Consider the following 16,186-nt stretch of genomic DNA (forward strand, 5'->3'; position numbering starts at 1 on the left):
GTAATGATTATCTCTGGGTGGTAATATTACAGATTATTTTTATTTTCATCCTTATTATTTTTTGTATTTCCCAGTTTTTCTATAAAGAACATGTATTACTTCTATAATCAGCAAAAATAAAAATGTTAACATAAAAAGAGGTCTGAAAGCAAGCCTCTTGTAGCCTTTATGCTTATAACACATCCACAGCAGTACTTCATTTTTTAATCTAAGTGACTAATGCTTTTGTGGTGTCTGATCACAGAGGAGCCATAATTTCAGTCATTCTTTGGGGATGAGTAGCTACATAGCTGTAGAATCTCTAGGGACTTTGACTACAACAAAGTACCCTTTAGACCACAACCTCTTGTGCCCCTGTGATTTGTAATAATCTCCATTCTTTGGACTATGGTCTCCTGAGGAGGAGGGGTGGGTACTTAATGCAAGGAGTCCACATATCTTTAAATGCATAAATGTTTTTCTCACTCGGTAAGTTCTAAAAGTACAGCTACTATTGTGGGTGAGAGTGGGTGAAGTGAGATTTTTTTTTTAGTCTTAAGAAGGGCCCCTTATATCTAAAACGTTGTGAACCACTGGAATAGAGTCTAAAAATGGTGGTTATTTAATTATCAGCATCATGAATAAAAGATGCTCAGTTCCGGCCCTTTGAATCAGGGTTTGTGTGTCTTTGCCCCACACTAAAAGAGATCACCTTATTATTTGCAAGCATCATCTTTGCCACCCATTCTCATCACATTTGTGTACATTCTCTAAACCATCAATTGGTTTGTACATCTAAACTTTGTCCCCATATTTCTCCTTTACTAAGCTTAGCTCTTTACATCTAAAGCTGAATATGTCTCAAGCATAGCTTATTATGCAACACTGCCCCTATTCCCTACCACAGCAAATTTACTCTTTCTCCTGTCTTCCTTCTCTTGCTGTTGGCAACATTATTCACTCAGCTCCCAAATTAGAAACCTTTGACTCCTTCTCCTCCCTTACTGTTCACATCCAATTGATCATCAAGCCCAATGTATTTTACCTCTCCAATGTACCTCAGAGTCATGCTGTCTGCTTCATCCTCACTGCAACTGCCTGCCTATTCTAACAGCTTCTCAACAGGTTCTTCCTTTTGGACAATCACTCTACAAGGAAGGCAGAGGGCTCTTTCTAAAATGCAAGTCTCGGCCAGGCACAGTGGCTCATGCCTGTAATCCCAGCCCTTTGGGAGGCCGAGGCAGGTGGATCACCTGAGGTCAGGAGTTCGAGACCAGCCTGGCCAACATGATGAAATCCCATCTCTACTAAAAATATGAAAAATTAGTGGGGCATGGTGGCAGGCACCTGTAATCCCAGCTACTCAGGAGGCTGAGGCAGGAGAATCGCTTGAACCTGGGAGGCAGAGGTTGCAGTGAGCTGAGATCGCGCCACTGCACTCCAACCTGGGCAACAAGAGTGAAACTCCGTCTAAAATAAATAAATAAATAAAATAAAATGCAAATCTCATTATGTCACTCCCTGCTTAAAATCTTCAGTGCTTCCCCATTGTCTACAAGATAAAGCCTACAATCCTCTGCTTGTCATTCAAGGCATGGCCCAATGTGGCCACAGCCTCATCTCCTGCTACACACAACAAGGCACCTACCTTGTACTCTGGTCACACAGAACACACCATATATTTAATTTTCATGTTTGTATTTTTTTTAAACCTTCACTGCCTAATGACAAATCTGTTTCTCTTTCATGACTCACCTCAAGCACATTTCCTCTAGGGAGACTTTTCTTGACATGACCAGATAGAACTCACGATTCCCTCATCTTTCTCTTCACTTCATCCCATAAACACTTCCATTATGACCTCAAATAACACTTTATGGCCATTATTTTATCCACATTTGTTCTCTCTGTATGTGATACTCCTCAGGGGAAGCCCCCATGTCTTTTTCATCTCTGTGCCTCTTAAACTCTAACCATACTGATCACATTGTCCTCTGAACATGCTAGGCCTTTTTATGACATCCACCTTCGCACAGGTGGATCTGTCTGCTGGGAATGCCATTCTCCCTTTCTCCTCTGCACAAGCAAATATCTACTAATCTTTTGAGACTCATCTCAAGTGTGCTCTTTCTGAAATACGTGCATATTCTCAGAGTTAGCTGTTCCCCACTCTGTGCTCCCTTAGCCTTTTGGTAAACTCTTGATTTTAACATTTGCTATGTAAGCATTTTATTATAATTATCAGCATACATGACTGCCTCCCCTACCCATCTCGCCCACCTCCACCGTTAGGCTTTGAGATCTCAGCAGTTATCTTTATGTCTCTAGCACAAAGCACTATAGGTAAACAATAAATGCTTCCTTGGTCAATAATTAAATAAAGTATTTTATGGTACATGGTGGCCTGGGTAGGTCAGTAAGCTTTGAATACTTATTTGTATATCTGGTCAAGGCACCTCTGGGTAGATGCTTGATTCATAGGCTTTTCTAGGTCTTGACTCAAAATCTCTCTGTATTGCTTTTCCAGGTGCTTAATGATCAATAGTTGGTACACTGCCTATCCTCACCCCCCCATGAGCCTTGGTTTTTATGCAACCTATGGTCATGCAGGGATGCCCTTACACCCTCCCACGATGTCATGATTGGCAGGCAGCTGACCAGTTCCATCATAGCAGCAGCCTCCGAAGCACCTGCCCCCACCCTCAGGTAAGAGTCTGATAGTAAAAGAAAGACCTGTGGAGAAAGAGTGGACACAGGATCTGTGTGTCCTTGGGGTACCCACGCTTCCTAAGGCTCAGGGGCACTCTCTGTATACATGCAATCCCTTGGATAGCATGGGGAATATATTGAGCCCATCCTTTATTACTCATTATGTCTTTTACTGGGGGGCATAAGGAAAGGAAGGGTGTTGGGCTGGGCAGCTCAGAGGGCCTACTGCAGCTGAGGGGGGCTGGTTCCATGTTAACCTTCTAAGAGTTACAGGTCCAGGAATGTCCTAGAAGAGTATGATCCTTCAGGACATGGTCTAGGACTAGGCAGGTCCTTCCTTTGGCTTGGCTTCTCTGTGGCATGCCTTCCATTTTCTACAGGTGTCTCTCTCCTGCCATCGGCTTTTCCTCTCAAGTTCCTAGCCTTTTTCATAGCTCCTGGCTCATCCCCACTTAGAATTCCATGAGCTCCATATCTGCCTGTCCTCTCTGCTCCTGTAGTAGTGCGATGGTGGTGGTGTATGTGTCCACCTGTGTATGTTGGTAGGCAGGTAGAGGATGTGTGTGAGACAGTAGAGAGGGCAGCCCCCTTTCCCGACAATGAGGGAGGTCTAGGGAAAGTTGACTGGAGAAGGGAGATGCATAAGCATACTTTGGTTGCCCTACAATGCTTTGGGGTCCAGAGACTATGGGGATGTGAGAAAGTGCTATGTCTCCTGGAGCCTCACAGATGGGCTGCAGTGCTGAGTCACTGCTGGGAGGCAGGCAACGGCTGAATATACAGGAAGGAGGAAGGGAGGAAGAAACGAAGTGGGGATGGAGAATGTGGATGCTGGGGAGCCTGTTTTGGGGCCAGTAATGAAGGAAAGTCAAGGTCCGGAGAGGCATTAGAGTCAGGTCCCCCTGAGCTGTTTTCCCACATCCAGCTAGAAAGAAATTACTGCCTCAAACATATTCTCAAAGCGAGGGTCAACATAGACTCCCCCATTAACCTACCCCTTCCCCAGAGTGGGACTTTCACAGGGTCGAGGGATTGAGAAAACTGAGCCCTTCCAAAAGGCTTACCCCGTTCATTGTCTACCCCCTCCAAGCACCACCATGTAGGCAGGGAAACCTGAGGGCTTCATTTTGTGATTGCCGATAGCATGGGCAACTTCTCTCTTCTGCCACGATCCAGTTTCTCTTCCTTTCCTGCAGCCTTTTTCTCAAAGATTCAGGGGATGGATAGAGAGCCTCGAGGGGAGTGGGGTGCAGGAAGCAAATATCCTGACTACAAAAGCCAGAAGTAGAAGGTAATTGATAGGGAAGGAGAAAGAAATGTGCCTATTGTGTGCCTGGCTCTGCTAGGTGTGACTTCAGAGTATACTGGGAAGTAGGAGAGGGAGAGCAGGGTGATGGAGAATAGTATGGCAGCTGGGTGGGGATTTAGGAAACCAAGAAGTCTGCAGGGAATGCAAAGCTAACATGGGTGGAGCCCAGCTCATCGTGGGTGCTCCCCTCAGAGCCAGGACAGCTTGGTTGTGGCTGGGTCACAAGGGGCTTTTTCTAACTCTGGGCATTCCCAGTGCAGAGGACCCAGCACGAGTGAAGATATGGCCCAGAGCTAGAACGACTCCCTGCTCTTGGCCTGCCATCCCCTGCCATCCCCCAGCCACCCTGGGTGGCTCCACCCCAGAACCCCAGAAAGAGTCAGGCAGCTGTTCCAACTATTCCTGTAGGTGGGCCTCAGCATGGAAACAATGTGGAACTGTTGGAAAGCCCAGAAGACTCTGTGGGAGATAAATAAGGATGGGAACAGAACCCTTTATGGTAAAAACGATGTGTTTTCCCTCAGTGCTGAGGGATGGGGGCCCAGCTTGGGAATGTTAACCTTTCCCCAGACAAGTCTGCTGGAAAAGGAGAAGAGTGGCCACTTCCAGGAGGGGCCCTACCCCTCAGGCCAGTGGCTTACAGGAAAGGGCCTTCCCCTGCCCCCACCCAGGGTAGCACAGGCAGGACACAGGAGCCTCCCTGGCAATGGCTGCCTACATGGAACTGCTGGGTCCCAGTGACCCCTTTCCCTCCCCTGTGAAAGTTCAATGGGATGCCCACTAACTATCCATTTCCCTTTGGCCTCAGGGTACAGCGAGAGGTCTGAGGGCTATGGCTGTCCCTCCAGTCCTCTCTGCCTCTCAAAGGCAGGGCAGAGCACCCCTCCATTTTCACAGTAGACTCTGACAAATCTCCTGGCCTCTGCACTCACCCAAGGATAATCATATTTAGAGGGATTCTGCTGCGCCTGCTTCCTGATGCTGCCATCCCATGGCTCTGTCCCCAGATGTGCCACAAACCTTCCTCACTGTCTCTGAGGAGGCTTACTTAGTTGAAGACAAGGCTTATTTTCCAAGCCCATCGTCTTAAGTCTTAGGGAAATTGCTTACCAGAAGCTTGTCACCAAAGTGGTCTGATCTTATCCTCCACCTCAGGGGAGGGGTGGGCCTGGAGGCAGAGTGAGCCCTTTGTGTCTTCCATGGAAAGGGAAAATAAATCAACAGAAGCTACCCTCTGCATGCCCCTCCTCAGCACCATGGAATGCCCAGTCCCACTCCCGCCATCCTTGCCAGCCTGAGAGGGCCATCCTGGCCCTGGTGTGGCAGGCCCAGTTGGGAGTGAACCGGAATTCCCCAGAGACAAAGCTCTGATTCACCAGCCAGGCCCTGACATAGCCGCCCCCTCCAGATTCCTGGGGGGTCAGTAAACAAACAGGGTGACCCCTGCCTCCTGGCCTGGCTCAGCCCCTCCTGCCTCCCTGAGAGGGCTTGCTCAGAGCCTGTCAGGATTCTGCCTGTCTGTGGCTCACCAGGCACTAGGTCTGGATATCTGGTGAGGGATGATCATGGAGCTGCCGGATCCTGCTATGGACTCCCCAGGCAGCACAGGTAGGGTCAGCTCCTGGGGCTGCAGGCTGGCTGAGTGCTGAGCTTTTCCCATAGCTTGACTGCTTCCTCACTTCCCTTTCTCGGTGTGGCTGTGAGCTATGGTTTTAATGGGATGATTGGTTTCCTAAATTGCCTGGAGAGTCTTGTGTGGGGAAGAAGTATGGCTTGGGGGCAAGGGGAGACTACTGGAGTCTTAGCCACTGACTAGCAGGGCCATTTTCTTTCCAAATGAAGGCAAGCATGTAGACAAGCAGGTAGGCAGGTGTGGGTCTCCCTAGTCTGGGGTAGAGCAGCCCAGGCTGATTTCCTCCTCCAATTCCCCTTCCCTCTGCCTGCTCCTGCCCCCTGGCTGGGCAGTTCTGACACTGTTCTATAGGTAGCTACCTTCCTTAGGGCTATCCTGGATAACCACCATTCCCCCAAACCCCACAATTACCCCCATAGGGCCTTACCAGTGCCCAGGAGAGCAAGCAATAGACTATGTGCTTGAGGGCTCAAGACTGGACTTTGGCAGGCTCCATGGCTTGTCCTGTTGGCCACCAACTCTGGTCAGAGTCCTTTGCTCATCTTTATGAGCAGTTCTCTTGAAGACTGTGTCCAGGCTTCCTGACTGTGGTGGACGCATCAAAGCCAAGGTTCATATGGGAAGTAAGACATGGACCACTGATAGTTCTCTCTTGCCAGTCTACTCCCTCTATAAATCTTTATGGAGAAACTCCTCAGCTTGCTTTTCTAGGAGGTTGGGTAAACTGTAGGACCCTGAAGTATGAGCCAACAGCTTACCTGCAGTGGTATGGTTGCCCAGAATTTGGGCAATTCTGTGCAGCTTCTTACCTAATGCAGGTACTTCCAAGACCCAATCTGGGCAGTGGTCCTGAGGGGTGGGGGCCCAGCTTGGTAATGTTAACCTTTCCCTAGGTCCAAAATTTATAATCATGAGTAACAGTAATAGTAGGCAGCAGTTCTATGTAACTGACCTGTACCAAGAGAAGACCTGGCAATGAACAGGACCACAGGGTCTTTCTTCATCTCAGTCCCTGAACACACAGAGAATAGCGTTTCTGAACCTTGACAGCAGCCCTTCTCTCCCCCTGTTCACACTTGTCTCACCCTTGGCTTGGTGCAGACCAGGGTATGGCACAATCCAAGGATCACAGGATGTTTGTGTTTCTGTCCAGGTTAGAGCTGCTGTCACCAGCCCTGCACCTCCTCAAGATGGTGCTGGGGTTCCCTGCCTAAGCCTAAAGCTGTTGAACGGGTCTGTTGGTGCCTCTGGACCCCTGGAACCACCAGCCATGAATCTGTGTTGGAATGAAATAAAAAAGAAGTCTCACAACCTCCGGTAAGAAACAGGTGCCTTAGGGAATTGGCTTAGATGGTGTTGGGCTCCTTTTGCTGCTGAACCCTGTCCTTCTCCTCTCAGCCTGTGCTTCCCCCTTTCCTTAGCCCACCCACTTCTCCGCTTCCTATGCTGGCACTGGGGAAAGAGCCTTGCTTTAGAAGTCAGGAGACTTGGATCTGAGCCTCAGTTTTAAGTAGTTGTGTCACCCTGAATAACTTGTTTGAGTTCTCGAAATGTTAGCTTCCATTTGTTTTTTATAAGGACAAAAAATGAGTGGAGGAATAATACCTGTTCTAACTACGTCACAATGTGGTCATGGGAATTCAAATCAGATGTGGAAATGCTTTCTAAACTTAAAAATGCCGAGGTATAAATGAAGAGGATGATCGCTCCCTTCTCCTCTTCCTCTCATAGCTGTCCTATATCTTGGTAGGTCTCATCTGTTTGCTTCCCCATCCTTTTACGTTCTATCCATAAGTTTTCAGCCCACCTATTTCTCCCCAAACTAAGGGTAGCTCTGTAGGAGCCTGAAGTCAATTTTTTTCTCAGTTGATCGGCTTTCCCTAGCTGTCTGTGCATGCCTGCCACTTTTTTCTCCACCCTCTATCATCAAAGTCCAAGCTTCTGACTTCTGGTAGGCTTTGTTAGGGGTGAGGCATTGTGGATAAGTTGAAAGAATGCAGGCTTTGGAGTCAGGTAAACCTGAGTTAAAATCATCGCTCTATCAATGACTTAACTGTGTGATCTTTGGGAACCTACTTACCCTTTCTGGGCAATAGGAATGCCTACTTGATAAGGTTGTTGTAAGAATTAGTTGAAGCAATAATTTAGGTAAAGATCTTGGCCTAGGTGGTGGTGGGAGGGGGGGCAATGAATAAAGATAGTTATTATTGTCAGCCAAGGAGAATGGCTTGATGGCTGCACATATCCTTGGCCAGCCTCCAGCTTCCTACCATGGTTCATTTGGAGGGCAGCGGGGTGGGAGGGCAGACAGAGATAATTATACAGTACAGATTTTTCTGTTTCCATATCTCAGACCTCTAGCCAATGTTCCTTTGGGTCCCAAGGGCTGTTATATTCGTATGCATCCTTGCACATGTGCATGCCTATACTCAACCACCCAACTTGCCCTTTCCACTTACTGAATCCTCTCCTGCTCAGAGGGCAGTTCGGAACAGCCTCTATGGTTGAGCAGTTTGGCATGACTTGAATTCTACCAGGGCAAGAGGGGAACCAGACAGCTGTCACCTCTAATGCCCTTGGTCAGTTTCCTACCCTTCCCAGCCTGATGTTTGGCATGCAACTGAAGTAACTGAGATCCACAAAGTGACATTTTAAGCCATTCAAGTTTGGGATGCCTCCACACCCATGGTTCTACCTACTGGTTTTAGTACTGTGCTCCATGTGGAGGTGCCTTGGGACCCTCTTTGGGTGGATAAGAGGGAGGACTCCAGGCCTCCTCCCACTTGAACCAGAAAAGCTCCTCCTGAATTTGTTTTCTATATTAAAGTTCCATATAACTTAGTTTGGAAAAAAAATGTTTTGCCACTTAAAAAGAAGACTGAACATCGCTGGTTTTACCCATTGTGTGCAGCGCTCGCCTAGAGGCCTTCTCAGACCACAGTGGAAAGCTTCAGCTCCCTCTTCAAGAGATTATTGACTGGCTCAGCCAAAAGGATGAGGAGTTGTCAGCTCAGCTGCCCCTACAAGGGGATGTGGCCCTGGTGCAACAGGAGAAGGAGACACATGCGGTAGGTTAGAATCAGAGAAGCCGTGGTATGTAGCCTCTCAGCTGGGGAGGAATCCCTTCTGCAGTACCCTGACAGACACCCAGCTCTGCTGAGACACCTAAATGAATAGGAGGCTGTATGCAGTCCTATTAGTCTGTGGCTAGCATGCCACAGCCTAAGTCAAATATTTTCTTTCTACCCCTCCCATCAAATTCTAGCCTCCCTTAAAATACTGCCATGATTTTTAATGGGAACATGGGGAAATGAACATAATATAATGCTAAGTGAAAAAACACAGGATACAAAACTAAGTGTAAGTGGATCTCAATTGTATAAAAATGTGTATAGATGAGTATGATGTTTACATGCATATAACAGCATAGGAAGGAACTATATCAAAATGTTAACAATGGTTAACTCTAGGTAATAAAATTGGAGTTCTTAATTTTCTTCATATCTTTCTGAAATTTCTAATATTTCTGTGATATATATTACTGCTGCAGTTAAAATACTTCTTAAAAAGACTACAGAATGAAATATAATACAGCAATAAAATAAACTATAACCACATGCCACAGCATGGGTGAATCTTACAGACAGACAATATGTTGAGTGAAAAAAAGCTGGATGCAAAAAGAGTACATACTGTATGATTCCACTTATACAAAGTTTAAAAATAGGCAAATAATCAGTGGTTTTACAAGTAAGAATTGTGGTCACCTTTGTGGGAGGGGATGGAGGGGTGGGGCATGAAGATGAGATAGTGACTAGGAGGGCCCACCTGGGATGCTGATAGAGTTCTGTTTCTTGATCTCAGTACTGGTTACATCAAGATGTACACTTTTAGTTTGTGTATCCTGTATATATTTCAACCAAAAATTTAATTATAATTTTAATATAAATCCTGCCTATCTTGGTTTGGTTTCCATAAAACCCTTACAGGAAGCTTTCTGAGTCTTCTGGAGAACCAAGATCCCCACATTTTTCTCTGTCCTGTGGCATAGACAGACAAATTTCATACTAAACAGACCTTCCAGTGTCAGAGTTATTTTTCTATCAGGAGGATTGCACGTCTTTTTGTGTAGGTAGTTCAAAGATACTTGATAATGCCAAAGAATCAAGTCACACTGAGAAGAAGAAAGGTTGTCAATTGCAGGATGGAATGTAAAGTGATTGAAAAACTTTCCTTTCCTGTTGACCATATTGCTAAACTTTATAGGCCTTTATGGAAGAAGTCAAGTCTCGGGGCCCCTACATCTATTCTGTGCTGGAGTCAGCTCAGGCCTTCCTGTCCCAGCACCCATTTGAGGAATTAGAGGAGCCTCATTCTGAGAGCAAAGGTAGGTGGTCTTCTGTTTTTCCCACTTCTTCTTGAGCCATGTACTGCTGAACAAACACCCTCCTGCCTTCCCCAAACTCATTTTCTTACCTGTTATCTAGGAGGTTAGTTTCCCCCAGGAGTCCATCCAAAGTTGGGGGAAAGCAAGATTCCTACTGCAGGAAAAAAAGCAAAGAGAATATAGCCTGGAGCAGGGGTCAACAGTTGTGTGACCCAAAGCTGTATGTGGCTCTTTGGAGCAGCATTTGTGGCCATTTAATGAGATGTGGAAAAGAAAAACAAAAAACCACTCAAATGAATTGAACTGACTCAATGAATAAAAGTACCAGTATGTCCTTTAAAAACATAGTGCTGGCTGGGCACAGTGGCTCATGTCTGTAATTCCAGCACTTTGGGAGGCTGAGGCAAGAAGATCACTTGTGCCCAGAAATTCAAGACTAGCCTGGGCAACATAGTGAGACCCCCATCTCTACAATTTTTTTTTTGGGGGGGGACGGAGTCTCGCTCTGTCGCCCAGGCTGAAGTGCAGTGGTGTGATCTTGGCTCACTGCAAGCTCCACCTCCTGGGTTCATGCCATTCTCCTGCATCAGCCTCCCGAATAGCTGGGACTATAGGCACCTGCCACCACGCCCAGCTAATTTTTTGTATTTTTAGTAGAGATGGGGTTTCACTGTGTTAGCCAGGATGGTCTCAATCTCCTGACCTCATGATCCACCCACCTCGGCCTCCCAAAGTGCTGGGATTACAGGCGTGAGCCACCACGCCTGGCCCAAAATTTTTTTTTAAATTAGCTAGGTTTTGTGGTGTGTGCCTGTAGTCCCAGCTACTTGAGAGGCTGAAATGGGAGGATCACTTGAGCCCAGAAGTTCGAGGCTGCAATGAGCTATGATTGCTCCACTGCATTCCAGCCTAGGCAACAGAGCAAGGCCCTGACTCCAAAAATAAATAATATACAACAAAATAACAAAGTAAAATAATCATAATTTTAAAATACTGCTTTATTCCAACATCGAGGGACATGCAAACCAGCAAATAATAAACCTTTATAAAATCTAAAAAGTTAGGTGGTGATTGCCTTTGAAAGGCAAATTGACTATGACTCTTTGGGATTTTTTGTGTTTAGTCTTTGTTTTTGAGACAGCCTCTCGCTCCATAACCCAGGCTGTAGTGCAGTGGCGTGGTGACAGCTTATTGCAGCCTTGACCTCCCAGGCCCAGGCTATCCTCCAGCCTCAGCCTCAGCATCCTGAGTAGCTGGGACTACAGGCGCATGCTACCACACCCAGCTAATTTTTGTGTTTTTTGAAGAGACCAGGTCTCGCCATGTTGGCCAGGCTGGTCTTGAACTCTTGGGCTCAAGTGATTGGCCTGCCTTGGCCTCCTGAAGTGTTGGGATTACAGGTGTAAGCCACTGCACCCAGCCAACTGTGACTCTTTGATACTGACTCCAATAACTTCTAGCCCCTTCCCTTGATAGAGAGGGCCACTCTGGTCTAAATTCAAATAAGGCAGTGGGATGGGACTCATGGTGACTAGATCTGAGTGGTGGTCCAGCAAGCCCTCTTCTCCAAAAAGAATCTTCAACCCTCTGAGATGGATTATGAATAGCCTGAAAGGACCCTTCATGAATTGAGCCCTTTGTCAATGCCATATGCCCTTCTCAGTTTATTTCTGGCCCTTCGATGGGAGGGCTAGTACTTAATTTGATGCCCAATGGGCCTCAGATAGGACAAGCTCTAGAAAGAGCAGCACAATTCTAGTTAGCCTGGGGCTATGGGGCTCTGGATCTTCTGAGGAGAGATCTGAGGGAGGAAGAATAAATCTACAGATCAGGAGCCTAAGTGGAAAAGCTGGACACATTATACCAACTTCTCCTGGGCTGAGCCTTCATAAAATGCCTCCCTTTGGCTGGAAGTGGGCAACAGAAACTAATGCAAAATCACATTCCAGGGTCGTATGAATAGGTCTCTAGATGGCTTGCCTCACTATGCCTCTTATAATGTCTTACTTTTTCATTTCCTACTGTTTTAAAATATGAGGAAATCCTCATGATATAGTAACTGGAAAAACACAATATGGTCTCTTGACTGTGGTGGCGGATATGTAAACCAACGCATGTGATAAAATCACATATAACTAAACACACGTGTACACACACACACACACACAAATACAAGTAAAACTGGGGAAACTTGGACAAAATTGGTAGATTATGTCAATGTCAATATCCTGATTATGATATTATACTGTAGTTTTGCAAGATGTTGTCATTTGGGGAAACTGGGTAAAGGGTACATGAAATCTCTGTGTTATTACTTATAACTGCCTATGACTCTACAATGATTTAAAAATAAACAGTTTTTTTAAAAAAACGTGACTGTATTAAAGGGCTCAACCATGGAAAAATATGTATTTGTGTGTGTATGAATATATACACAAACATGCCCACATGTGCACACACACATACACACACATTTTATAAAGGGCTGTTTCTGTCTCTTTCTCTGAGCTGACCCTGCCTAGTTGGCCTAACCTGGCTTCCTGCCTCCTCTTGCAGATACCTCCCCGAAACAGCGGATCCAGAATCTCAGCCGCTTTGTATGGAAGCAGGCGACGGTGGCCAGTGAACTGTGGGAGAAGCTGACAGCCCGCTGTGTGGACCAGCACCGTCACATTGAGCGGACTCTGGAGCAGCTCTTGGAGATTCAAGGGGCGATGGAGGAACTAAGCACTACTCTGAGCCAAGCTGAGGGAGTCCGAGCCACTTGGGAGCCCATTGGGGATCTCTTCATTGATTCACTCCCAGAGCACATCCAGGCTATTAAGGTATGCAAGCCCCCTCCCCTGACTACAGTCTACCCTGAGACCTGACACTCTCCCCAGACCCTGACAATGTTTCTGCTGCTGAGACTCCACTGTTGGCGTGGGCTACAACTGAGTTGCTGTCAGTTAATGTGCTAGATTTGGGGCTGGTTTGGCTGGAGTCTCTTCTGTTTTTTTTACTTTCTTTTCTTTTCCTGGTGTTTTCTGAGGATGAGAGGAAGAGGATAAGGACAGTGGCCACCCACACCTTAGTCTGGCTGCCCTAATAGGCAAGCACTAGGCTGTGTTATTGAAACAAAACCTCTGGGTGAAGAGGGAAGAGTAGAGGTGAATGACTAATGTTTCTTCTTTCCCACTCTGTCTGCTGTGGCACTTGGGTCCTGGTTCTCCAGCTGTTCAAAGAAGAATTCTCCCCCATGAAAGATGGAGTAAAGTTAGTGAATGATCTGGCCCACCAACTTGCCATTTCTGATGTGCACTTGTCAATGGAGAATTCCCAGGCCCTGGAACAGATCAACGTCCGATGGAAACAACTACAGGTAGAAGAGCAGCCTGGAGTGAACCATGGGGAGGTGCCTCCATATAACTAGGCTTGGGAGAAACTTCTTCAGGGGTATGGAAATAGGATCTGCATGGGAAAAGAGGAGTGGAAAATGTGGGGCTAGGGAATGGGCTTTTCAACCTGTAAGCTGCAGGGAATGATTAAAATGAATAAGAGGGGTCTTTCTGGATTTGGGCCCTCAGGGTAGACAGGGGTAGGGGAAGAGTGACTGCCCTGGAATTAGGGATGCTCTGCTGTGACCTTTGGGAGTTCTGGGGGATGGCTAGGAGTTGAGTGACAGTGGGAGAGGCTGGAACCAGAGAAAAGCCAGTCCCTGAGGAAGCTCATAAAGATTCCCAGAGGCACCTGGGGATCCCACTCTAAACAGCTGGAATGAATCTACTGACCTCACTCTGTTCTTTCCATAGGCGTCAGTTAGTGAGAGGCTTAAGCAGCTCCAGGATGCCCACCGGGACTTTGGGCCTGGGTCACAGCACTTTCTCTCCTGTACGTGAACCAAACTGGACTCCACTTAGCAGAACCTCAGCCATCTTCCTGGAGAGTCTATTGTTATCCCCTGGGGCCCTAGTGGGAGCCCAGTATACCTTGACATCCGAGAAGCAGTAAGGATAAAACAGTGTGGTATAGTGGCTAAAAGAACAGTCTCTCGGCTGGGCGTGGTGGCTCACGCCTGTAATCCCAGCACTTTGGGAGGCTGAGATGGGCGGATCACCTGAGGTCAGGAGTTTGAGACCAGCCTGGCCAACATGCAAAACTCCATCTCTACTAAAAATACAAAAATTAGCTGGACATGGTGGCGGGTGCCTGTAATCCCAGCTACTTGGAAGGCTGAGGCAGGAGAATTGCTTGAACCCAGGAGGTGGAGGTTGCAGCCTGGGCGACAAGAATGAAACTCCATCTCAAAAAAAAAAAAAAAGAACAATCTCTCAAATCGGAGAGATCTGGGTCTGAGGCACAGCACCTCAACCTAATAGCTGTGCAGGCTCGAAAAAAAAAAAATAGCTTACTCTTTCTGAACCTCAATTTTCCCATCTGTAAAAAGAAGGAAAAATATTACCTAGCTCATCAGGTTATGGGAATTAAATGACTATTTTTTCAACAATATTTATTGAGGGCCTTCTGTGGGCCAGATACTGCTCTAGGCACTGGGGCTGCATCAGTAAACAAAACACACAGAAATCCTTAGACAGCTTATATTCTAGCTGGGGAAACCAGACCACAAACAAATAAGTAAAATATATATAAGGTTACTTGGTGACAAGGGCTATGGAAAAAATTAATGCAGGGAAGGCGTGGATAGGGAGTGCTGGACTTAAGCACGGAGGTGTTGCAATTTTGAACAGGGTGGTTAGCAGAGGCCTCACTGAGAAGGTGGCAATTGAACAGAGGTCTAAAGTAGGTGAAGGGATGAACTGTGTGGATGATAGCTGAGGGAAGAGCATACCAGGCAGAGGGAACAGCATATTTCACACCTTTAAGGTAAGGATGTGTCCGAGAAACAGTAAGGAGAGCAAAGTGTGGGGGAGTAGGGGAGGCTGGAGCACGTAAGGCCTTGTAGGCAATGGGAAGAACTTCAGATTTTATTCTCAGTACAACGGAGAACCATTGGCAGGGTTTGAGCCAAGGGATGGCATGATCTGCCTTATGTTTCAACAGAGTCAGGGTGTTGAGAAGAGACTACTGGGGAGCAAGAGTGGGAACAGGGAGGCCTATTTGGAGGTACATTGCAATAATCCAGGTGAGGGATTATGGTGGCCCAGACTGGGGGGCTGATAGCAGTGGAGGTGGTGAGAATATACAGACAGAAAAATGAGATTGCACACAAAGCAATGAGCATAATATCTGGCACATAGTAGGAGCTCAGTAAATGTTAAATGTGGTTAAAATTGTTGCTATTATAATCATTGGCATACAGCTATACCTGCAGGCGGAGGACTCTTGTACCGAGGAAAACTGCAGTGAGCAAGCTGACCATGTAAACTGAGCCATTCCTGGAAGGTCCAAAAGATAGACACAGGCAGAGAGAGGCATGAGTTTCCAGAGTTCCTCATGAGAGAGAGAGAAATGGGCAGTACCATTACCTACAGTCCCACAGGACTGAGAAACTTGATCTTCTAGGGGAAGAGCTTTGAGCCCTAAGAGGATAGTGGAGTCTACTTCATATCCGCAAGAGTAATCCAGCTGCCTGCAGCTGATGGGTAGAAATGGCAGTCTGCTCAGGGAGAAGATTGTCAGAGTGGCCAAGGCCAAGTATTCCTGTTCATGCCCTTGCCACATCTCTGGTATGTTAGGATATTGGTGACAACCTCTTCTCCTTGCCTTGCCCTAACATCAGGGAGAGAAGCGTGTTCATTAGAACTCTTTGCCCCACCCTCAGAGGCTGTTAAGAGCTGGCAATGAAATTCAGACATCCCCTTTTGGGCTTGACCACCTCTTTGGGAGGATAGAGCAAGGGAGTAGCTGGGGGCCTTAAGAGCATTAGTGGCCACCTTTTTTTCTCTTTCTCTTCTCCTTTACCAGCCTCTGTCCAGGTTCCCTGGGAAAGAGCAATTTCACCCAATAAAGTTCCCTACTACATCAAGTGAGTGACCATCTGAATCAGAAGTGGGTCAGTCACCTGCCCACCCCCTCCCTCTCCTGCCTTTTTGCTACCTGTCCTTGTCACTCTGTCTGTTGGGATTCCTCCATCCAGTTCGGTTTTTCTCCTACTCATATCAAGATCTCAAGATTCTACTTGGGTAAAGGTGAACCCTTGGGCTTTGGCATCTTGGGTTTACCCTCGAAT

At 46.8% G+C, this 16,186-nt stretch overlaps 1 protein-coding gene across 2 annotated transcripts in view; it reads left to right on the forward strand.

The window, feature by feature from the left end:
* The window catches only part of DRP2 (dystrophin related protein 2), a 42,153-nt gene that overhangs the window by 9,346 nt on the left and 16,621 nt on the right, over nt 1–16,186 (forward strand). For both annotated transcript variants that reach the window (XM_024241145.3, XM_054544845.2), the window contains 8 exons: nt 2,507–2,685; nt 6,784–6,947; nt 8,542–8,698; nt 9,897–10,017; nt 12,574–12,842; nt 13,232–13,378; nt 13,809–13,887; nt 15,922–15,982. In XM_024241145.3, the coding sequence (XP_024096913.1) occupies nt 2,569–2,685; nt 6,784–6,947; nt 8,542–8,698; nt 9,897–10,017; nt 12,574–12,842; nt 13,232–13,378; nt 13,809–13,887; nt 15,922–15,982 (1,115 nt within the window). In that variant the 5' untranslated portion in view covers nt 2,507–2,568. The remainder of the gene's footprint in view (nt 1–2,506; nt 2,686–6,783; nt 6,948–8,541; nt 8,699–9,896; nt 10,018–12,573; nt 12,843–13,231; nt 13,379–13,808; nt 13,888–15,921; nt 15,983–16,186) is intronic.

Source organism: Pongo abelii, chromosome X (assembly GCF_028885655.2).
Source record: "Pongo abelii isolate AG06213 chromosome X, NHGRI_mPonAbe1-v2.0_pri, whole genome shotgun sequence".
Classification (NCBI taxonomy): Eukaryota; Metazoa; Chordata; class Mammalia; order Primates; family Hominidae; genus Pongo; species Pongo abelii.